This window comes from Hyperolius riggenbachi, chromosome 9 (assembly GCF_040937935.1).
Source record: "Hyperolius riggenbachi isolate aHypRig1 chromosome 9, aHypRig1.pri, whole genome shotgun sequence".
NCBI classification, from domain to species: Eukaryota; Metazoa; Chordata; class Amphibia; order Anura; family Hyperoliidae; genus Hyperolius; species Hyperolius riggenbachi.
Window position 1 is genome coordinate 70,895,078 of NC_090654.1, and position 25,374 is coordinate 70,920,451.

Consider the following 25,374-nt stretch of genomic DNA (forward strand, 5'->3'; position numbering starts at 1 on the left):
ATCGTTTAAAATGCTCGATATCGGTCGCTCGTCTACATTTTTTAACATGATTGTCTTCCGATTATGTGAAATCTGTGTTGAGCAAGTGTACATAGCTCAATTGCTTGTTAACACAAATAGCTTATCAGCCAATTACATGGCGGAAAGTGAATGCGTTTAGTGGGCATCTACACGTGGGGCTAAAAGGGCAGGTCTAAAAAATTGCAGATCGGCAGATGTTTACAGGGAATTGTCCAAAAAAGAAAAAATGTCCAGGGACTGGTAGTTCAGTGGTCAAAAAATGCTTTTTTGATGTTAGAGAAGAATGAGCAGACTGGTGCTAGAGATGGAAAAGCATCAGTAGCTCAAACTAGTGTGATTTGCCTTCTTAAAAACAGAAGGTACTTACGATAATTCAGCTTTAAGTGAACCTCTGTGGTTACCCACAATGCACTGCTGCGGAATATGCAAATTATCTCTTTATGCCCCAGAAGCCAGGCTTACATCCAGAACCTTCTAAACACACTGCGCTCAACTAGGCAGAATCACAACAGGACCACTTCCGTTTACAGATATTGCAGCTCCCTTGTTTGCTCGTGGGAATTGAGCATGTATTGTAATGAAAATGAAAAAGAGAGAAAAGGGCGCTCTCTGGTGCATATGCTTCTAGCAAGGATAAAAACATTACACTTACATGCATATATTTGGCACTGTATGTAATGGTTTGTACTCAATATGGTGTTTTTTTATATAAACATGTGCATTTTTAATGTTGGTAGCTGCGGACAGTGGTGTGAGGCTACTCCAATATGGTATAGTAATCACGGCAGTAATTTGTACCTCGGCAGCTTCCGTCCCTGCTTTTTGATGCTGTTGCTAAGATACAGGATATGTATTTAAATGTTTCCCTTGCGTCTTTACGTCATCTGACGAAGGCATGGCACGCCGAAACGCGTTATGACGTAATAGGCGCTTAAAGAGGAACTCCAGTGAAAATAATGTAATCAAAAAGTGCTTCATTTTTACAATAATTATGTATAAATGATTTAGTCAGTGTTTGCCCATTGTAAAATATTTTAAATCCCTGATTTATATTCTGACATTTATCACATGGTAAAATTTTTTACTGCTGGCAAGTGATGTAGCTGCTGCTTGCTGTTTTGGCAGTTGGAAACAGCTGTAAACAGCTATTTCCCACAATGCAACAGGGTTCACAGACAGGAAACTGCCAAGAGTACGTACTCAGAATTTCTTTGTGGGAGGGGTTTCACCACAATATCAGCCATACAGCGCCCCCTGATGGTTTGTTTGTGAAAAGGAATAGATTTCTCATGTTAAAGGGGGTATCAGCTACTGATTGGGATAAAGGTGAAGTCTTGGTCGACATTTCTCTTTAATTAGGATTGGTCGGTTCATCCCTGCACCGCCGATGCTCTTTTCCTATTGGAACCCCACACTACGGGCCACAGCGTGGAGGAGACCAAGGCGCTTTCCATCCGCTGAGGGAGACGGGTCGTTTAGACCTGTGTGTCTGATGAGCTTGTATTTTCTTTTATCTCGTAAGTGTAATGTTTTTATCCTTGCTAGAAGCATATTAAAAAAAGTTAATGCACCAGAGAGCGCCCCTTTCTCTCTTTTTCATTTACATCCAGAACCGCTGGTGTATAGCAAGCCTATAGCTTTAAATTTTACAGAGCCGCATCAACCCCACATGCAGACAGCCTGTTTCAGACTTTTGGTCCTCCTCAGTGCATGGCAGGGATTGATATGGCTCTACGGGTTGGGCTTGGACCAGTACAACAGAGTAACTGCTTGGTTACTGTCACAGGAGCCCTAGTGGCTGACCGCACTTAGCCTTCTAAACGGTGCCAGCGCACAGATCGTGCGAACTCTGGTCGCAGTCAATGCGCAGGAACCGTTAAGAATTAGCCGCAGACAACTCAGAAGGGAGCCTGTGAGACACGGGTGATTACAACGTCACCTACTGGTTCAGAGTAAACTGCCACCACCGCGGTTGCTATGGGACCGTGGGGCCCACTAACTGACTGACTAATCCTGCGAATAAAACGGTTAAACACACGATATTCTGTCTAGCCAACAACAAACAAACAGTAGCGTATCTTCAGAGACCCGGGATCATTTCTGTGTGTGCTGATAAGCAGGGTAGCGAAACAGTGAATGACTTGGGGAAAGTCGTTTATTCACGCAATATAAATAATTAATATATACAGACAATTATGAAAATCACCAATTAGTAAAACAGTAATAGCCAGTATGAAAAATAAAAGAAGGGAGAAAAATACTTAGTTCCTGGAAAGATGTCCCGTTTGTGGGAAAAATCAGAGTTCTGGTTTCCAATCAAGTTCAAGCAAAACGGTTTCAAGTTCTTAGAGTTCTTTGTTCAGATGGGTCAGCAAAATGGCCACCAGCCCTATGTCCTCTGGCTGGCAGCAGATTGTCATGAAGATGGTAAAGTGAGGAAAAACTTCTCAGGCAGCTCATTCACTTTTAATGGAGATGAGCTCAGAGGCGGGCTTCCAGAGTCGGCCCCCTAGGCCGGACTATGGTAATCACACCTGGGCAGGGGCTTTAGCAAACCCATAATCCTGACAGGTTCCCTAGGCCGACCTGCGCGGCCGGCACACAGATAATAATTACATATTCTCGATCCCCAGAACCTACCGATTAATATGATATCAAACTTGGGCATGTTTGCATGCCCGGTTACAAAACGGTGGAATTCCCAGCGTTCTGGTTAGGCTAGGGGCCCAAATTTAATATCAAAACACTCACAAGCTCCGGACCAGCAGAATGATATAACTTTCACATTTCTCCGATGTATGGTACTTCTAAAACATGCATAAAGATCATAACTCTATGTTTCCCTATCCTGGCTGAATGGTTCCGCTAAGTCTGCCCCCTGCTGGGATTAGCTTCCTTGGCTCTGAAAAGACTCCTGGTTTGTTAATTAACATCTCCATGAGATCAGCTAAGTGTCACCTGGTTCCCAGAGCCAAAAGGGAAATTGTGCCTTCCACAGGGAATATGTCCCAGCTAATTAACAGCTTCCCCCCAGGCTGTCACTGTAGCTTAGGAACAGCTGGGGAATCTGTCTTAGCTGAGGGTTACTGTCTGAAGCGCAATCGATGCAGGAATCGAGTGCGATCGTTCTTTACTTCACGGGCGGTGCCAGGACGCGCCTGCGTCCCCGCAACCGTCCGTGACAGTTACTCTGTAGCTCAAACTAGAGGCCTGCGCGGGTCTACTTTTTAAGACTCACAACCGCAGAGCCACGAGCCTCCGGACCTGCAGCCTGACCTGCTTTTCAGCTACCTTATGCAGCCATGCAGAATGGGCAGCTGCAGCAGGAAGCTGTTACAGTTACCTGTCCGAATCGGCCGATAATGTCCGCCTCAGCAGATAATCAGACGTTTACAGCAGCCCTCTGACTCCTAAGATATCCACCCGGCAGATCTGCTCACCCCCAGCGATGCCGATCCCATTGTTTGCGCCGCTTTCGCAAACACCACATGATGTCACGCACACGCCGCTCTTTGGCCCTCTCATTCGCCCCCCCACACCCGCATAGAAACACAGTGCGTCGTCAGCTATACAGCTAAGCCTGGACCAGCGATGTCGTCCAAGGGAATCAGGTCCTTGATTTCTATCTCTTTGGGCCCAATGCCATTCCTGGTGATAAGAAATTCCTTGGATAACGGTCATTCACTGTCACAACTCCACTCGCCACCTCTACAGTGCCACTTACCCTAATGCTTTCCTGACATCTGCCGCACCTGCTGCTGTGCCAGGCATCCGACACTCCATTGGATCCGCTACTGGTCATAAATGGCCCTCTTTACCTATTGAAAGGGAAAAGGGTGCGCATCTGGAGGGAATCCTCAGTAAAGGAAGGTCTCAGGTACCCAACATTAGGGACTCAACTTTTTTAATATGCATGTCATGAGGGTATATTACTAGTTATTTTTGCAAATAAGGGCTTGTAATTAGTGATGCATGCAAAACTAAAAATATACACCTTTATTTCCATATAAAATATTGTCGAAAAACAGTGTACTGGGGACATATGTTAAAAGTTGTAATAACCGGGACAAATGGGCAAATAAATTGTTTGGGTTTCATCCACTGTAGCACGTTTTATTTTAAAACTTTAATTGCAGAAAACTGAGAAATAATGAATGGTTTTCATTTTTTTCTTATTATTCCCATTAAAATGCATTTAGAATAAAATAATTTTTAGCAAAATGTACCACCTAAAGAAAGCCTAATTGGTGGATAAAAAACCCAAGATATAGATCATTACATTGTGATAAGTAGTGATAAAGTTATTGGCGAATGAATGGAAGGAGCACTGACCCTTAAAGAGAACCCGAGGCGGAGTTCTAACAAAGAAATCCCCATACATAGGCCGGGTCTGCCTATAGAGCCCAGCCTCTGTTGCTAATCAGATCCCCCCGAAATCCCCCCTGCGCTCAGCGAGACCCAATAAATTACAGCCGCGCTGTGCGGCTGTGTTTACCTTTTTAACGTCAGTCTCGGCACTCCCCCGCCTCCTGCAGAGCTCCGTCCCCGCCCGCGTCCCTTCCCTCCAATCAGCGGGGAGGGAAGGGACCGGAGCGATGCAGGAGGCGGGGGGAGCGGCGAGACTGACGTTAGAAAGGTAAACACAGCCGTTGCTGACACGCTACGTGTCGGCAGCGCGGCTCTCATTTATGGGGTCTCGCTGAGCGCAGGGGGGATTTAGGGGGGATCTGATTAGCAACAGAGGCTGGGCTCTATAGGCAGAGCCAGCCTCTGTACGTGGATTTCGTTGTGCAAACCCCGCCTCGGGTTCTCTTTAAAGTGAACCAGAGATGAAAAATGGAAAAGATTTTATACATATCTGGGGCTTCCTCCAGCCCCATCCGCCTGGATCGATCCCACGCCGCCATCCTCCCCAGCCGGCAGCTACGAGAACCGGGACCCTGCACTTCTGTCAGTCAGAGCCAGTCTAAGCGTAGGAGAAGTGCGCCATTTACGTATCTCTCCAGAAGCCGCTGGAGAGATACCTAGAGGGCGCACATTTCAGAGAGATATGGAAGCCGACATTTGTATTTCCTTTCAAGCAATGCACATTGCCTGGCTGTTCTGCTGGTCCTCTACCTCTAATACGGTTAGCCATAGACCCTGTACAAGCATGCAAATCAAATGCTTTGACTGGAGTCTGACTAGATTAGCCCCTTGCTTGTTTCAGGTTTCTGATTCAGACACTACTGAAGCTAGAACACACGCCAAGCGTATTATAGCATGTGTACGCACCTAAGTGACTACGGTGAGATAATTCAAGGCAGCTGTGTAAATGAGACCCTTGCTTTATATGCCCCTCTCACAATCATTACAGACACTCTGCAGATGTTCCTGGCAACATCACTATCCTACAATGTCCCGTTTCCATGGTGACAACACAGCTGATCTTGCCGCATCTCTTCACCTGGAACCCAGAAAGCAATAAAAACTCCTCCGCGCATCATCAAAAACTAGAATTTTGTCTGGAGCGCCCAAATAAAATAAATTCAGGTCAAATTGCAAGTAAATAAAATCAATTAACCTGGTATATAATATGGATTTTGTTTTCCATCCTTTCTAAACACGAGTGCTTGTGGTCTATTACTTTTCACTGTAATAGCCTTGGCAGTCATGTGTGGCATTTAGAAGCACAGTGGGTGGTATAAAAAAAACATCTAGTGAGAACATGCATTAAATCTGAAGCCACAAGCAATATTACCTGGTCTCAAGCATTAGAAAATCCTATTATTTCAATCTGCGGAGATACACAAATTTCCAGCACCGGCTAAGTATGAAATAATTTTTATTTGTAAGCCTGGGACCTGTATTGTCAGTATGTGGGAATGGACTGCCTAGAAACTCTCTTCTTGCTGCAGGTAGGGCAGGCTCTAGCTTATTTCCACCTTAGGCAATTACCCTTTCTCCTAGTAAGAAGTGCAGCCAGTATCTGTTACCTCCAATATGAAGTGCAGCCAGTATCTGTTACCCCCAGTAAGAAGTGCAGCCAGTATCTGTTACCCCCAATAAGAAGTGCAGCCAGTACCTGTTACCCCCAATAAGAAGTGCAGGCAGTATCTGTTACCCCCAATAAGAAGTGCAGCCAGTATCTGTTACCCCCAATTAGAAGGGAAGCCAGTACCTGTTACCCCCAATAAGAAGTGCAAGCAGTATCTGTTACCCCTAACTAGAAGTGCAGCCAGTATCTGTTACCCCCAATAAGAAGTGCAGCCAGTACCTGTTACCACCAATAAGAAGTGCAGGCAATATCTGTTACCCCCAATAAGAAGTGCAGCCAGTATCTGTTACCCCCAATTAGAAGGGAAGCCAGTATCTGTTACCCCCAATAAGAAGTGCAGCCAGTATCTGTTACCCCCAATTAGAAGGGAAGCCAGTATCTGTTACCCTTAATACGAAGTGCAGCCAGTATCTGTTACCCCCAGTAAGAAGTGCAGCCTGTATTTGTTACCCCCAGTAAGAAGTGCAGCCAGTATCTGTTACCCCCAATAAGAAGTGCAGCCAGTATCTGTTACCCCCAATAAGAAGTGCAGCCAGTATCTGTTACCCCCAATAAGAAGTGCAGCCAGTACCTGTTACCCCCAATAAGAAGTGCAGGCAGTATCTGTTACCCCCAATAAGAAGTGCAGCCAGTATCTGTTAGCCCCAATAAGAAGTGCAGCCAGTATCTGTTACCCCCAATAAGAAGTGCAGTCAGTATCTGTTACCCCCAATAAGAAGTGCAGCCAGTATCTGTTAGCCCCAATAAGAAGTGCAGCCAGTATCTCTTTCCCCCAATAAGAAGTGCAGCCAGTATCTGTTACCTCCAATAAGAAGTGCAGCCAGTATCTGTTACCCCCAATAAGAAGTGCAGCCCGTATCTGTTACCCTTAATACGAAGTGCAACCAGTATCTGTTACCCCCAGTAAGAAGTGCAGCCAGTATCTGTTACCTCCAGTAAGAAGTGCAGCCAGTATCTGTTACCCTTAATACGAAGTGCAGCCAGTATCTGTTAGCCCCAGTAAGAAGTGCAGCCTGTATTTGTTACCTCCAGTAAGAAGTGCAGCCAGTATCTGTTACCTCCAGTAAGAAGTGCAGCCAGTATCTGTTACCCCCAGTAAGAAGTGCAGCCAGTATCTGTTACCCCCAATAAGAAGTGTAGCCAGTATCTGTTACCCCCAATAAGAAGTACAGCCAGTATCTGTTACCTGCAGTAAGAAGTGCAGCCAGTATCTGTTACCTGCAGTAAGAAGTGCAGCCGGTATCTGTTACCCCCAGTAAGAAGTGCAGCCAGTATCTGCTACCCCCAGTAAGGAGTGCAGCCAGTATCTATTACCCCCAGTAAGAAGTGCAGCTAATATCTGTTACCCCCAATAAGAAGCGGAGCCAGTATCTGTTACCCCCAATAAGAAGTGCAGCCAGTATATGTTACCCCCAGTAAGAAGTGCAGCCAGTATCTGTTACCCCCAATAAGAAGTGCAGCCAGTATTTCTTACCCCCAATAAGAAGTGCAGCCAGTATCTGTTAGCCCCAATAAGAAGTGCAGCCAGTATCTCTTACCCCCAATAAGAAGTGCAGCCAGTATCTGTTACCCCCAATAAGAAGCGCAGCCAGTATCTGTTACCCCCAATAAGAAGTGCAGCCAGTATCTGTTAGCCCCAATAAGAAGTGCAGCCAGTATCTGATACCCCCAGTAAGAAGTGCAGCCAGTATCTGTTAGCCCCAATAAGAAGTGCAGCCAGTATCTCTTACCCCCAATAAGGAGTGCAGCCAGTATCTGCTACCCCCAATAAGAAGTGCAGCCAGTATCTGTTACCCCCAATAAGAAGTGCAGCCAGTATCTGTTACCCCCAATAAGAAGTGCAGCCAATATCTGTTACCCCCAGTAAGAAGTGCAGCCAGTATCTGTTACCCCCAATAACAAGTGCAACCAGTATCTGCCCCCCCCCCCCCCCCTTTCCAGTCAGATGTCCATTTAGGAATGCAGCATTTATTTGCATCCACACTCAGTAATGCTGGGAATACACCATACATTTTTTGGCAGATAGATGGTCCGATAGATAATTTCCGACATGTCCAATCTCATTTACGATAGTTTTTCTGATCGATTTCTCATAGAAGTGTAAGAAAAGATAAGGGAATCGAGTGGGAAATTGAGCAGGAAAACGTATTGAAAATTGATTGGATGGAAAATCGACCGAAAAACACGCATTGTGTGTACCCAGCATTAGAAGTGCAACCAGTATCTGTCTCCCCCACCAAATAAGATTTACACGTGCGGACAGCTTCTGTCTCTCCTAAATTCTCCTAAAGGTACAGTCTTACCACTATAATGTAATATGAGGGACTACCAGACCTGCCCAGACTGTTTGGACCAGCATTTCACAAAATAGTCCATTGCTCTCTGCAAGCAGGGAGGTTTCCTACCTCTCTAAAAGAAGGAATCATCAAGCCCCTTCTCAAAAAAACTTCAATGGATCCGGAGCAGCTACAGACCTGTCTCCAACCTCCCCTATTTAGGAAAAGTTATTGAAAACAAATAGGTTGTCTATCTGCAACTTGAAGCTAGGCTCTCAGCAAACAACATACTGGACCCTCTACAATCTGGCTTAACCACTTGATGACCCACCCTTTACCCCCCCTTAAGGACCAGCGCTGTTTTTAGTGATCTGTGCTGGGTGGGCTCTACAGCCCCCAGCACAGATCAGGGTGCAGGCAGAGAGATCAGATTGCCCCCCCTTTTTCCCCCCTATGGGGATGATGTGCAGGGGGGGTCTGATCTCTTCTGCCTGCGTGTGGCTGGCGGGGGGGGGGGGGGGCACCTCAAAGCCCCCCTCCGCGGCGAAATTCCCCCCTCCCTCTCCTACCTGCTCCCCCCCCCGGTGATCGAGGCTGCACAGGACGCTATCTGTCCTGTGCAGCCAGTGACAGGACGTCCCCTGTCACATGGCGGCGATCCCCGGCCGCTGCTTGGCCGGGGATCGCCGATCTGCCTTACGGCGCTGCTGCGCAGCAGCGCCGTACAAATATAAACAAAGCGAATTATTTCCGCTTGTGTTTACATTTAGCCTGCGAGCCGCCATCGGCGGCCCGCAGGCTATTCACGGAGCCCCCCGCCGTGATTTGACAGGAAGCAGCCGTTCCTGATTAATCAGCCTGCAGCTGGCGACGCAGTACTGCGTCGCTGGTCCTGCAGCTGCCACTTTGCCGACGCACGGTATAAGCGTGCGGTCGGCAAGTGGTTAAAGAAACAACACAGCTTTGAAACAGCCCTCATCCAAGTCTGCAACGATCTGTCATGGCAAGGGACAGAGGGGAATGCCTCATCCAAATCCTGTTGTATCTCTCAGCAGTTTTTGATACAGTTGACCAGGAAATCTTGCTCAACAGACTGCAGGAGTACTGTGGCATCAATGGATCAGTCCTCAAGCGGTTCAGATTGTTCTTGACTGACAGAACACAGAGAGTATCCCTAGGACCTGTCATGTACAACCCTGAACCTCTAAAATTTGGAGTGCCACAAGGCTCAATCCTATCCCCTCTGCTATTTGCAGTCTACGTGCTACCACTGCTATGTCGATGACACACAACAATACATATCCTTCAAACCTGGTGGAACAGACTCTACTCCAAAAATAAATTCTTGCTTAGCTGAGCTATAGGCATGGATGAATGACAACTGGTTGAAACTGAATGCTGACAGAACTGAGGTCCTTGTTGTCCAAAGCCAGCGCTCGCCATCAAAACAGCTCTATCCTAAATCAACACCAATCAGGATTGGGAATTCAGACATAAACAGCTCCAACCTTGTGCGCAGCCTTGGTGTGCTAATCAATGGGGAATTGAGCATCAAAAAACAAATCTGTAAAATGGAGAATAGAGATGGCCCGAACCTCCCATTTTAGGTTCGCGAACCGGGTTGGCGAACTTCCGCAATAGTTCAGTTCGAGTGAACTTTTGTAAACCGCAATAGGCTTCAATGGGGAGGCGAACTATGAAAACTAAAAACACTTATGCTGACCAGAGAAGTGATGGAAAAGATGTTTCAAGGGGTCTAACATCTGAGTTTTTGCATAGATGAGTGGGATAGATGCCAAAAGTCCCGGGGAAAAATCTGGATTTGACGCAAAGCAGAAATCCCATTGCATGCTAAATTGGAGGCCTAAAGTGCTTTAAAACATCTTGCATGTGTATACATCAATCAGGTAGTGTAATTAGTGTGCTGCTTCACGCTGACGCACCAAACTCACTGTGTAACGCACCGCAAACAGCTGTTTGTGTTGTGACAGCCATGCTGGACTGGTGCGCACCATGGCAAGAGTGCAGGCGATAGCGGTTTTCAAGCCCATACGGTCGCCAGGCTGAGGTAGCTCAATGACAGAACAACAGTGATTGTCCAGCTGATCGAATTTGTTCTGTCCACAATGAAGCAATGACCTTATTATCTTTGGTGTGCCAACCCCCGAGACACTCATATAGCCGGCGGTCATTGCTTCATTGTGATACGCAAGCCCCTTCACCACGGCAAGGTAACGATCACGAAGGGGAATGGGCACATGTACATGCCTTTTGTTTTGTTGTTGCAGCCACAGTGCAGCCAGAAAAATTAGGCAGGCATGTACACGCACCAGAAAAATTATTATAGCGGCCACTGCTAGCAGCAGCCTTAAAAATTCAGGAATCCGCCTGGAGTCCTGGTGAACCCTGTTGGTGGTGGCGGAGAAGGCAGTCAAACGGCGTGCAGGCAGAGATGCTGTGTGTTGGGACTGACTTAAGTCTTCGGGCAGGCCTGAGCGTGCTTTGCAGACCAGGCATCCGTGGTCAGATTGACCCTTTTTGAGAAAAAAAATTGTGGCCTGGTATCTTCCACTGCAGTGTGTGGCTTTGATTTTGTGTGCTGCTTTTCCTCAGCTAGTCATCCCATTGCAGTTTGTGCTTTGTAATCATGCACCTTCGTAAGGTAGTTGTCCCTACGCGGGTCTTGGTCTTTCCATGGCTCAATTTTCGGTGGCTGAAAGTACAGATGGCATTGCTCTGACACACAAAAACTTTCCACACCGCTGAGCCCTGGGGTGATAGCACTTTGGTGGTGGCGGCCGACTGAGTGTTAAGTGGGGTGCCAGAATCAGAGCAGGAGGAGGAAGATATGTTACGCTTCCATGCGGAAGCTGAGAAAGATGAGGTGTTCTGTGTTAAATAGTCAACTATGTCCTGACAATATTGGGGTTTGATGGCATGTGCCTTCTTCTGAACACTGTACTTTGGACGAGGGCAACACGTAATCACGACAGCGTGACCTCGAACAGGCCTGCCTCTGCCTTTTGTTTTGTCCATATTGGGGGGGATGAAGTGAAAGGTATGCACTGACTTGACTAATACAATGTACGGTTACACAGGTGCAGTGCACAGGTATGCAGTGACTGCTGGTACAAAAATGTACGGTTACACAGGTGCAGTGAACAGGTTGCAGTGACTGGTATTACAAATGTGCAGCTGCCTGTCACACACACACACGGACTGCAATGACAGGTGCAATGACTAGTGGTATTAACAATGCGTGCTCTCACGTAGGTATAGGTAGGTCGGCGCACTGAACAGTGAACAGGTGCAGTGATTGGGATTACAAATGTGCAGCTGCCTGTCACACACATACACACACGGACTGCAATGACAGGTGCAATGACTGGTGGTATTAACAATGCGTGCGCTCACGTAGGTATAGGTAGGTAGGTGCACTGAACAGTGAACAGGTGCAGTGATTGGGATGGGATTACAAATGTGCAGCTGCCTGTCACACACAAAGGTAGTCACTGAATGTGCTGGGCCTGGCAGTGGCACAGTAGGAATTAAGGTGCCAAAGGCCAGCTGCGATTGACTGACGGGGCTGTATATAATGCAAGTGGGCCACGCAAAAAATAAAATAAAAAAAAATCACAAGAACACCACAAGATCAAAAGAGCTGTTGAGGGGTGCTTTTTTATCAATAAGAATCAGCAAGGCGCAAGCTAACAAGCCTACAAGAGCCTAACTAAGCTTTCCCTTTAGCTTTCTCTGCAGTAGCAGCAGCTCTCCCTTCTCTAATTACTGCAGGCACACGAGTGAGTCCAATGCCTGACACTGCCTGCCTTTTATAAGGGGGGGGGGGGGGGAGGGCCTCCAGGAGGAAGTGTAGCCTGATTGGCTACAATGTGCCTGCTGACTGTGATGTAGAGGGTCAAAGTTGACCCTAAAGATGCACTATGTGGGCGAATCGAACTTGCGCAAAAGTTCGCGGTTTTCCGCAAACGCGAACCACGGAAGTTCACCGGGAACCGTTCGCCGGCGAACAGTTTGGGCCATCTCTAATGGAGAATACTCTTTAAGATTGGACTGTTTACTTTCAAATCCCTGCACAATTTGGGCCCTGGATACATGAAGAACTTGCTGAAACTGCACCACACCTCTCATAACCTCAGATCAGGCAGGTTCCATAAACTTGGTCACTCCCGGAATGCACCTCAAAACCTTTGGAGACAGAGCTTTCTGTCATGCTTCCCCTACCCTTTGGAACTCCCTACCACACCCAGTAAAGACAGACACTTCCCTGGAGTTACTCAAATCCAGCCTGAAAAGCCACCTGTTTAGCCTGGCATTTCCCGACTTAGAGTCCTCTGTACTACCATTTACCAATCAACCAATTACTGGCCTGAGCCATGCTTATGCACTTTGAGTCATATGGGAGAAAAGCGCTTTACAAATGTAATTTGTTGTTGTTGTCCCTAAAATATAAATTCAAAGTATATTCACTCAGTTCAAACTTCCACTACTACATAGCTTTGGAAACATTGTACAATAAAGATTGTATCATAAATGCTCACCTTGAAGGTGGCCGCACACAAATAAAATGATCCAATTTTGCAATCAAAGCGATTGGTTTTCCAGAAAAAAAATGAAAGTTCTTTTTTTTTTCATTCGAGCATGAAAGCCGATCGGATTTCCCATTTTTTTTTTTTTTATTTTTTTTTTTATATAAGTCTATCGGGAGTGGTTGATCAATTTTTATGAAGATTGAATGGTGTAGGGTAGATTGTCAATTTATTAAGGTAAAGACGCAAACACATTTTTTTCAGAGTTTTCTATCTTTTTTTCATAATTAAACACTTGTGTGTAGTCAGATTTTTTTTTAAATGTTACAATCAATCAGAAAAATTGTAATTCTTGAATTACAAAGAAATTAAAAAAACTGTATGATGTGTGGCACCCAACTTATCTACTATATCGATACTCACTCGGACATGCTCATTCAGGTTGTTGGGATCACGATGCTCCATGTCCAGAGGCATTGGCGCACTAGGGATGGACTTGGGCTCGGCCATGTTAGCTGGAGATTGGCTCTGTGATCAGGGCAGGTTGATCTCTGCTTTCTCTCCATCCGGGAAGGTTTTATAAAGTAGCCACACCAGGTCACCATGGGAGCAGCATCAACAGTCTTGGCTGCACTCAGGCCAGCTTCACCCAGCTTCTATAGAAACCACTTCAGCCACTATCACTGAGAATGATGGATGCTGTAGGGTATTGTACTGTGCTAGCCATCAGAAAAAGAAAGAAGTTTTGAATCAGGATGATACCATTTACAGCCGTTGCCCGAAACTCAGGCTATCAGAAATATCAACTAACCGGCATGCCTGAGGCGGATAACAGGGCCGAACTTTTGGGGGTTTTCAAAGTCGGAAATAAAAACCTCCAATAGTCCAGGCGACATCTACTAAAAACCTAATAAAAAAACACACACCAAGAAGTGGAGTAATGCTGGTGCTGGGTATCCCGTAGCAATCCACATCCAAGAATCAAAAAGGGGATCTGCACACAGACTTCTTAACCCTCTGGGCGATACAATTACATCGCCCAGGAGATGTAATCATGCAGCTAGCCTAGCGCTGGCTACATGATAGCAGCTGTGCAGCAGCACCCCCCCACCCAGCGCAAGCAGGAGATTCCGTTCAGAACGGGATCTCCTGCTAGGCTTCCCCCGTCGCCATGGCGACGCTCGCGATGACGTCATCGAAGTCAGAGGGAGTCCCGTTCCACCCCACAGCGCTGCCTGGCACTGATTGGCCAGGCTGCGCAAACGGTCTGGGGGGGGGGGGGGGGCTGTGCGGCACGGCGGGTAGTGGCGGTGATCAGAAGTTACATGCAGCTAGCAAAGTGCTAGCTGCGTGTAACAAAAAAAAATTATGCAAATCGGCCCACCAGGGCCTGAGAAGTCCTCCTGCGCGACGTACCCCGAGCTTAGCTCGGGATTATCGCCCAGGAGGTTAAGGAACAATTACGTTTATTGTCCCAATGCACACATATACAATTATGTCAAGGCACAAACGATATAGGCTGTCTGTTTGTGCCTTGACAAAGGGTACCTATCTGGCCCCGAAACGATCGTCAGAATGGGCGAATCATAATTGTATTTGTGTGCATTGGGACAATAAACTTGATTGTTCCTTAAGAAGTCTATCTACTAAAAACCTGCTGCTCCCAGCGGCTTTCTGGCATCCATGCATTGCTCCCGGCGTGTCACCAGATGGTGCCCGGACGATCTGTAAGTTGTTTCCGCTGCTGCTGGGGGGTGGGGGGGTGTTGATGCTATTCTACCGGCAAGTACATGTATCCAGCATCATGCAATCCCTGTCTATGCCAGATACCGGGGACTTTGCTGTTTTAGCCACCTTAAGGCTGGTTTCACAGTGGGACGTTACAGGCGTACGTTAGTGCAGCCTGTAACGCAGCCCACCGCACAGCAATGAAAAATCAGTGGGCTGTTCACAGTGCCCACGTTGCGTTACAGTGTAATGCTGCGCCATAATATAACGTACTGCATGCAGTACTTTGTAAGCGGCAGTGCCGCGTTAGACTGCTTGCACATACTCAGTAACATTGGGGAGGAGCGGAGAGCGGCCAGGCACATGGCTAATTAATATTCACTGCACTCAGTGACGTGCAGTGTTTACTTCTTGAAACGGCCGCTCTGTGCGGCGATTGGCCGGCGGGACCACGTGATGCCGCATGCGTCCAAGAGTATGCATCACGGCATCACAGACGCCAGAGTGAGCTGCAGAACGCGGCTCATTCTGACGTCCACAGCAGAGAGCACCAGGCGTTGCGTTAGGGGCACGTTATGCGACCATAACGTCCCCTAAAACGCAACGTCCTGGTGTGAAACCAGCCTAAAGGAACACTGTAGGGGGGTCGGGGGAAAAGGAGTTGAACTTACCCGGTGCTTCTAATGGTCCCCCACAGACGTCCTGTGCCCGCGCAGCCACTTACCGATGCTCCACTCCCCGTCTCCGGTTCACTTCTGGAATTTCACCATTGCACCTGCGTTGCCGTGTCCTCGCTCCCGCTGATGTCACCAGTAGCGTACTGCGCAGGCACAGACCATACTGGGCTTGCGCAGTACGCTCCTGGTGACATCAGCGGGAGTGAGGACACGGAAATGCGGGCACAGTGGTTTTCTGACTTTAAGGTCTGAAATTCCAGAAGTGCACCGGAGGCGGGGCCGGAGCATCGGGGAGTGGCTGCGCAGGCACAGGACGTCTGCGGGGGACCATTAGAAGCCCCGGTTAAGTTCAACTCATTTTCCCCTGACCCCCCTACAGTGTTCCTTTATAGAAGACTTGTTAGCCAAAAGCTTACTCTTTTTATTTTAGACTGTTCCTGTATGCTGTGTTTTCTAACATCTTGTCAGCATATAGGGATTGAGTCTGAAGTAGGCTGCACAGCCAAAAGCTCACTCTTTTTTTTTAAGATAATAAATGGTATCCTGATTCAAAACTTCTTGCTAATGATGTGTGCTGACTCAGCCTGGCTTATAGCAAAACTTTTTCCAAATCTCAATATTAAAAAGGAAAAAAATCATACCTATACTACATGTAAAAACAGTAAGATTGCACCCCACTACCTCCCATCGCCTTGCATTCATTTAGGGTCCATTATGGCTCTACCCTATCCTGTGTATCTCTCTGTAGGGGCTCCACATACATGCATAATGCCATGCTAAGTGCATGCTCTCAGGCTGACACTCTGCCACCAATGTGAAGGTTGGGGGCAGCCTCACGTGGGTGTATGTGTGTGGCTGGGAGGGGGGGGGGGGGGTTTGGGGGGGTTGTGTTAGGACACAAACAAGGTCTAGAGCAGGCATGGGCAAACTTGGCCCTCCAGCTGTTAAGGAACTACAAATCCCACAATGCATTTGCCTTTATGAGTCATGACTGTGGCTGTCAGACTCCTGCAATGCATTGTGGGACTTGTAGTTTCTCAACAGCTGGAGGGCCAAGTTTGCCCACGCCTGGTCTAAAGGATAACAGGTTGGATCAGAACGGCACGTCTGCTGCACATGCCATTGTAGATACAGGAGAGGTGCCATAACTGATTAATCACTTTTATTTGAGTATATGCAATGTTTTTTTTTTCTTCTAGGTTTCATGCATTGAGCTATAAACATTCTGTTACTGTCCTGTTAAAGCAGGCAAGTAAGCAGGACTTAAAAGCAAACCAGGGAGACTTTAGATACTTACCTGGGGAGAGTGAGATCATCCAGAGACATTCCCTGTCCTCCTCCGTCCAAGCACAGAGACCTCCGAAGTTTTATTTATGGCGCTGCCTTGCACCTGTCTTGCACCTGTGCAGTAGCACGGAGCCCTTCTCCAAGGATTCCAGCGCTGAGAGCCCTGCATGCATGTCGACAAGACGGAGATCACCTGCACTGCGTGGGAGCAGGTAGCGCATTCCTGCGCACAAGCATGGAGCCGCCACTTGGGCTTAGCTGAAAAAAGCTATTCAGCTGCATGAGCCGTTTGCTCCTGCACAGTGCAGGAGAGCTCCGTTTTGTCACCAGACTTGCAGGGATCTCAGCGCTGGAACGGCAAGGAAGAGGGCGACTGGGGGGAAGCCTCTGGAGCATCCCTTCTCCCAAGGTAAGTGGCCAAATTGGGATCTTTGTTCCCCCTAAGGTTTATTTAAAGGATACCTTAGTGCAAATTGAAATAAAAAATGGGGGGGGGGGGGAGAGCAGGCATGTTTAGTGGACTAGCCTCATGCCCACTGCCCCCTCCCCATTCTCCTCTATCCCCCTCCGGTACAGCCTAGCGACCCCTCAAACTTACTTCCTGGTCAGGGTGGTCACCGATGACTGCACAGGCGACGCGCGTCCTTGTTTGTGCAGTTGCACTACGTAGTTGTGACAACTAAACCTGCTACCCCCCTTTTTGTTTCGAATAAGCTTTATTGACAATCATCAAGTACAAACATTATGAACAATAAACACCAAAAAAAATCATGTACCAAAACAGTAAAGGTAAGTGTATTTTATACAATTTTCAAAATAGCAAAAAGGAATCATCTTTAACCTACAATTATGTGAGCAATAATTAGAAAGGCGCTCACCTAAGCAAACCGCTTCGATCAGGGCCGGAGCTTCCATAGGAAAAAATGGGCAATTGCCCCAGAGCCTGTAGGGGCCCCCAAGGTGTCCCCCCCATCTTAACTGTTGCTCCCCAGGGACACTGCAGAGTCTGTTAAGTTGGAAGGTGATTGGGGGAGAGTCAGCAGCCAGCTCAGGAGCCCAAGAGGGAAATGTGGATGCAACAAAGGGCCTCTAATGACGCTTTTTGGTCGGGGTTGTCTGTTGGGGGGCCCCCAGGCTAATTTTGCCCTAGGGCCCAATTGTTACTTGAACCGGCCCTGGCTTTGATAAGAAATAGAGCAACAACAGTAAAAAAAATGGTCATAATCTCACATGGAGTAGGAGTTATCTAAAAGTGCTTACAAGCATTCTTCATTTTCCCTTTTTTTAATTTCAATTTGCACCGATGTATCCTTTAAGCTTTGTCATCTCATAATATATTACAAACTGAGCTGAAAGGATCCTAAAGGCGCTCTACTGTAAGCACCGGGCAGTATGATCAAAACACAAGATAATCACTTCCAGCATGTGTTCAAAAAGGAGGCCATAATGCATACATATCAACAGCACAATGAGGAACAACAATAGATTTCCATTCAGATGTCGGTCAGTTGACAGCTGCATAGTTTTGTACTGCATTGAGCAGAGCAATAGTTCAACTGATTACTGATCAAATGCTGTAATGTGATAAAGTGTTAACAAACTGCGCATGCATAGAATGCCCCCAGCCATGGCAGCACAATCTAGGAGGCGCACAAGCAGTAGTGTGCAACTCAGAGGTGTTGCAGACTTTACGGCTGATCAACAAAGGGGACCAGGAGGATATCATGGGACCTACAACTACACTATGGGTGGCCGGAAAAAGCCCCAGGTAAGGTCCTGTTCACACTGGCATGGATGGAAAACTAATCTGTGGAACGGATCAGTTTTTAAAGGAATTAATCTTCTGTCTGTGACCCTCCGCACAGTTAGTGCGTGGTCAATGCGATGCATCCATCGATGCAAAAAAAAATAAAAAATCTATCTAGACCCAAACTTGCGATCCAATCAGCGGAATGGACCACATACTGTAGATCCGTTCAAATGGACCAATGTGAACGGATCCATTCGTTAACATATATTCCGTTAACATCTCTTCCATACCGGTTTGTTTAATTCTTAAGCCAAAATGAACCAGGCCAGGTAAAAACAAACCTGTTCATTGCACCTGGAGCATCCTTTAAAGGCACATGCAAAAAGGGGTCCGGTCCTGGCTGACGATAGTATCTATTCACTAAGGAGGTCTTTGGGAAGTCTCCCTAACACTACAGGGTGGTCTATAGAGCACACATTTTTAGTGGCTGCAGCTCTCAAGTGCTTTGAGTCCAGCATAAGAAAAGCACTACAGTAAAACCTTGGATTGAGAGTAACTTTGTTTAAAGGAGGAAAAAAAAAACAGGATCTACTTACCTGGGGCTTCCTCCAGCCCCTGGCAGCCTATCTGTCCCTCACCACAGCTCCGGTGTCCCGGGATCCCCCTCTGCTGCAGATGCCAACCTCGTCAGGTCGGCATCTGCTACGCCTGCGCCCATGTGGCTTGGAGAGTTCTGCACAGGCACGGCTCTCCCTGCTGCAGCTAAACTCCCCGGTGGTGTTAAATATTATTCCTCCTCCGAGTTGTAGCAACTCGGAGGTATATGGAATGCGGGGTCTGGCAACCACCAGAACCCCGAATTACCGCTAGGTGGGGTGCGCAGCATAGCATTGCTGCTATGACAATCGGCACTGGCTGCCAAAATTAACTGCTTCACGGCAGGACAGGTGAGAGCACTGCTGCCAACACCTGGGGGAGCACATTTCATGCCGGAATCATGCCGGAGTACAATGTGTGGACCGGTTACAGAACCATCTCTGGTCACATACGATCAGAGGGTTGTCCGGCTGGCCACCTATAAGTGTATGGCTACTTTTACTCTTTGTGGCCAGCACTGTCACTGTCTTATTATTACGAGTCTCTCATGTAGCTGCAATGCTGGCTATAATCAGGTAATCTCTTCCAATCAAAAGGGGCAGGTGTGCTGGGTCCAGTGATCTGACAGTATGGTGCCCCATCCTTCATGAGAGTATTGAGGGGACAGGGTATTAATTCTGGGCAGATTTCTGTCCAGTAAAATGGCACAACAGGAAATAAAGCAACAGGATTCAGCCAGCCAAGTTATTTTAATAAAATGATTGCAAAAAGTACAGGTGTTCAATGCAGAAAAAAATGTGAATGACTAATTACTGCAAATGTACTAACATACGCATTAAAAATGGGAAGCTGAACTAGGGTTTGTGGTCTAATTATCATCGATATCAGCAAGAAAGTGTGCCTGGAAATTACGCTAATGGGCTCATAATTGGTAATGGGTATTTGCTAGGTGTTATTTTCCTCTTTCTAACAAATTACAGTGGTACTGTGAAGTTCAGGTGACAGGTAGTTTATGAGGGCATGCCTAGTTGTCAGTGGTAGTTAGTACACAGAGAGGGAGGGAGGGGCCCAATCTGTAGCTCAAGGCGCTCCATGTAAACAGCAGGTAATGACATTCACCCATCAATCACAGGAAAATCACAGGGCGGAACACACCTTACACACACACACTGTACATAGACACACGCATGCAACACATATACATAGAAACCATATAAATCCCCATAACTATGGCAAGCAGCCAAACATACCTGCCTCAGATTTCCATAACATCCAGACCACCCACGCATGGAACCTGAATTACTGGGAGATTTCTAAACATCCAGCAGGGGGAAGGGTAGCCCCTTATAATGCCTGCAGCAGGGTGGAAATCTGAAACAGTGGACCCCTGTTAAGTGCAGTGGCCCTGACGCCTGGTATTTTACCTGGCGACCAACTTACTGCTAATAGTGGCTATTAACATTGCCACCTAAGGTGGACCCCAAAAGTACTGAAGGATTGGGTCAGGAGCCGGCACCACCATGGAAGTTTTATGGTTACACACCATCAGGGAAGTTTTAGGGTTCAAAACCACAGGGTGGTTTTAGGGTTAGACACCGCCAGGGTAGTTTTAGGTTAGACACCATAAGGGTAGTTTTAGACACCACAAGGGTAGTTTTAGGTTAGACACCACCAGGATAGTTTTAGGGTTACACACCATCAGGGTAGTTTTAGGGTTCAAAACCTCAGGATGGTTTTAGGGTTAGACACCGCCAGGGTAGTTTTAGGGTTAGATACCACAAGGATAGTTTTAGGTTAGACACCACTGGGATAGTTTTAGGGTTACACACCATCAGGGTAGTTTTAGGGTTCAAAACCTCAGGATGGTTTTAGGGTTAGACACCGCCAGGGTAGTTTTAGGGTTAGACACCACAAGGGTAGTTTTAGGTTAGACACCACTGGGATAGTTTTAGGGTTACACACCATCAGGGTAGTTTTAGGGTTCAAAACCTCAGGATGGTTTTAGGGTTAGACACCGCCAGGGTAGTTTTAGGTTATACACCATAAGGGTAGTTTTAGGGTTAGACATCTCCAGAGTAGTTTTAGGGTTAGGCAGCGTAGTTTTAGAGTTAGGCACCCCAAGTGGGGTGGGGGAGGGTAGGTTAGACACCACCACGGGGGATCAGTTAGTGTTAGGCATCGAGAGGGAGGGCTAGTGGTGGTGGTGGGGGAATGAATACAGCACCTGGTGGGCTAGATTGCCCCCTCCTCAGTATCCTGACGCTGCTTGTTGTCCTCGGGGATCCCTCCCATTCCCTGTGCTCGGTCCTCAGAGTATTTAAAGGGATTCTCCAGTCGAATACTTTTCCAGGAAATTCCCCCAAGCAGACACAGCAAAAGCAAGCGCTTGTCTACCAGTGCTTTCTTTCAATGCACATGTGCAATTCATGCCTGAGCAAATCAGAAACACTCTGCTCCATTTAGAGCACAGCAAAAGCAAGCGCTTGTCTCTCAGTGCTTTCTTTCAATGCACATGTGCAATTCATGCCTGAGCAAATCAGAAACACTCTGCTCCACTCAGAGGAACTTCTGCAGGGCTCAGAGGTAAGAGGATCGGGGAAGGACACTCAGGAGAAGCTAATCTAGCCCACCATTGGCTTCATTCAATAGCTTCCCCCATTTCAGGGTATTTTAAGGATTATTTTGGAGGAAATCTAATAATTAATTTTTTTTTAGATATGGGAAGAAACTATTGTCTGGAGGAAACACACAAACACAGGGAGAACATACAAATATCTGCAGAAAGTATCCTACTGATCTGTTGTGACAAATCACTAAGGGCCTATTCACATTGGGGAATCGCAAAACGCTAGCAAAAGCACTAGCATTTTGTGGCGGCAATTTTTTCACGTTTTGCGCATATTTTTCATTCTACATTTTTGCAATTTTCTCATGAAAAAAATGCTGCATGCACCGTGTTTGCATTTACAGCGAATCAGCGGTGATTGTGATAGTGAGATCACTGCTATATACTTTTCGTTACATTAGCGTTTTTAAAAGCGCTAGCGATCGTCGGCGATCTGTGGTAAACGCCCACAAATCGCCTTAAAGTGAATGGGTGCTGAAGGACATTGTGTCGCTGCTGTACATATGCTGAACACTTGGCTGAGATGCCACCATATGATTCCTCTGGCCGGGTCTCCTCTAGCGTATGCATGGAGGAAACATACAAACTCAACACACAGATAAAGTCCTAAGTGCAGGGGCGTTCCTAGGGTCCTTGAAGATCTGGGGCACCTGTGGGCACCAGGTGGGGTGTACGTGTATTGCAAAATGGGCGTGGCCATTCTGTGAGTGGGTGTGGCCATGGGTGGGGCCAAATGTACATGAACTTAGCAGCAGTGTAAGCTACATATAACGGGCCTGCCCATCGAAATATTGGATGGAGCCCCCTGTCCTTTATTTAGATAATTTACAATTAGTATAGGCATAGATAAAAGATGTATACGCACATACAATTTTGCTTGGTCAATCACTGACCAATTTTACCACCCCCATGTAGTAAGTGGGCCAACCAACAATGAATATGATGAAGAGATAAAATTGGCTAATCAAAATTGTATGTGTGTACCAGGCTTTACAGCTAATACTGTACATACTGAAAGTAGCATGGATCAGCATACAATACAGCTGGTTTACAATCAGTAAAGGCACGGAGTACTAGTACACACCATACAATTTTGTGTTAGATTTCACCATACAATTTTCTGTTATTATGCTGGGTACACACCAGGGCTGTGGAGTCGGAGTCGAGGAGTCGGGGCAATTTTGGGCACCCGGAGTCAGAGTTGGAGTCGTTTATTTATAAACTGAGGAGTCGGGAGTCGGATGATTTTTGTACAAAATCCACAGCCCTGTTAAGTATTAGAGTAAGGAGTCAGAGTCGAGGCCATTTTGGGTACCCGGAGTCGGAGTTGGAGTCATGGTTTCATAAACTGAGGAGTTGGAGTTGGAGTCAGAAGATTTCTGTACCGACTCCACAGCCCTGGTACACACTGAGATTTTCTGTCTAGCCGATTTACTGTCTGATAGATTATTTCCAATATGTCCGATGATCAATTTCTGAGCATTTTTCGATGGATTTCCTATTAAACTGAATGGAAATCGACCTGAAAACAAATCAGACATGTTGGAAATAATCGATTTGACAGTAAATCGGCCAGAAAATCTCATAGTGTGTACCCAGAGGTTTCTGTTACATTATTTTCTGTAGAGAATGGTCATTATCTCTGGTGCATTGTCTTCTGGTTATCTCCTGCTGAGTAGAACAATGCCTAATTGCTAGGCGGATAGATGGTTAGATAGATAATTTCCATCATGTTGGAAATTATCTATGTGGCAGGTAAATCTAAAGCCCCATCTACATGATACGATTCTTTGTACGATTCGATTACGATTCTATTTACGATCCGATTAAATCCAACATGCCCGATCGGGATTCGATTCGATTTGCCATTGCAAAACAATGGCAAATCGAATTGAATCGAATCCCGATCAGACATGCTGGATTTAATCGGACTGTAAATAGAATCGTAATCGAATTGTACAAAGAATCGTATCGTGTAGATGGGTCTTTACAGATAATCTAACAGAAAATTGTATGGTGTGTACCTAGCATAACACCTTATACTGTACACACTGGAGGTAGATCAGCACACACAGTGCAGGCACCAGAGAACAGCTTATACTGTACATACTGTACAGTAGGTAGCAGAGATCAGCACACTGCAGCTAGTTTACTATCAGTACAGGCACAGAGTAACAGCTTATACTGTACATACTGGAGGTAGCAGAGATCAGCACACACTGCAGCTAGTTTACTATTAGTACAGGAACAGAGTAACAGCTTATACAGTACATACTGGAGGTAGCAGAGATCAGCACACACTGCAGCTAGTTTACTATCAGTACAGGCACAGAGTAACAGCTTATACTGTACATACTGGAGGTAGCAGAGATCAGCACACACTGCATAGTTTACTATCAGTACAGGAACAGAGTAACAGCCTATACTGTACATACTGGAGGTAGTAGTAATCAGCACACACTGCAGCTGGTTTACTATCAGTACAGGCACAGAGTAACAGTTTATACTGTACATACTGGGGGTAGCAGAGATCAGCACACACTGCAGCTAGTTTACTATCAGTACAAATACAAAGTAACAGCTTTTACTGTACATACTGGAGGTAGCATAGATCTGCACACACTGCAGCTAGTTCACTATCAGTGCAGGCACAGAAAACAGCTCATACTGGACATATTGGAGATAGCAGAGATAAGCACACAGAGACAGCACAGCACAGCAGACAGGCCCAGCCAGTCCCAGGTGCTGTTTGGCTAGTGGCTACTACTACTGGGCTGGCTGCAGGCTGGCTGGCTGTGTGGCTAGCTGGCTCTAACTGCACTCTCCCCTCTAAATCCCCCACCTGGCTATTGGCTACTACCACTGGGATGGCTGCAGGTTGGCTAGCTATCTGGCAGCAGTTCCCCAAAATATGCGTAATCTGGCAGCAGCCGTTCCCCTAACATACACATAATCTGGCAGCGGTTCCCCAAAATACACTTAATCTGTTAACAGCGGTTCCCCAAAAATGCAGATAATCTGACAGTTCCACCCAAAATAGGTACCCCCAGCATAGGTAGCCAGGTCTATAGGTGTACCCAGTATAAGTAGCCATGAGTATAGTTGTCCCCAGAATAGGTAGCCAGGTGTATAGATGTCCACAGAATAGGTGGCTAGTGGATGTTCCATAAGTAGCCAGGTGTATAGTAGTCCCCAGTATATGTAGCCGGGGGGTATATGTGTCCAGTATATGTAGTCAGGGGTATATTAGTCCCCAGTTTATGTAGCCAGAGGTATATGTGCCCAGTATATGTAGTCAGGGGTATATTAGTTCCCAGTTTATGTAGCCAGAGGTATATGTCCCCAGTATATGTAGCCAGGGGTAAATGTCCTCAGTATATGTAGTCAGGGGTATAGTAGTCCCCAGTATATGTAGCCAGGGGTATACGTGCCCAGTATATGTAGCCAGAGGTATATGTGCCCAGTATATGTTGCCAGGGGTATATGTGCCTAGGATATGTAGCCAGTGCTATACGTGCCCAGTATATGTAGCCAGGGGTATATGTGTCCAGTATATGTAGCCAGAGGTATATGTGGTCAGAGGTATATGTCCCCAGTATATGTAGTCCGGGGTATATGTGCCCAGTATATGTAGCCAGAGGTATATGTGCCCATTACATGTAGCCAGAGGTATATGTCCCCAGTATATGTAGCCAGGGATATATGTGCCCAATATATGTAGTCGGGGGTATATGTCCCCAGTATATGTAGTCAGGGGTATATGTGCCCAGTATATGTAGCCAGAGGTATATGTGCCCAGTATATGTAGCTGAGGTATAATGTCCCCAG

At 46.7% G+C, this 25,374-nt stretch overlaps 1 protein-coding gene across 4 annotated transcripts in view; it reads right to left on the bottom strand.

Annotated features, from left to right (window-relative positions):
• The window catches only part of LOC137531629 (caveolin-3-like), a 96,081-nt gene that overhangs the window by 4,145 nt on the left and 66,562 nt on the right, over positions 1-25,374 (bottom strand). Inside the window, exons 1-2 of one of the 4 annotated variants that reach the window (XM_068251568.1) lie at positions 17,172-17,187; positions 13,305-13,600 (exon numbers count right to left, since the gene is read on the bottom strand). The exons of 2 other annotated variants lie outside the window; for them this stretch is intronic. In XM_068251568.1, coding sequence (XP_068107669.1) covers positions 13,305-13,391 — 87 coding nt within the window. In that variant the 5' untranslated portion in view covers positions 13,392-13,600; positions 17,172-17,187. Of the gene's footprint in view, positions 1-13,304; positions 13,601-17,171; positions 17,198-25,374 lie in introns of those variants that run through there. One more of the 4 variants, XM_068251567.1, reaches the window with a different exon arrangement.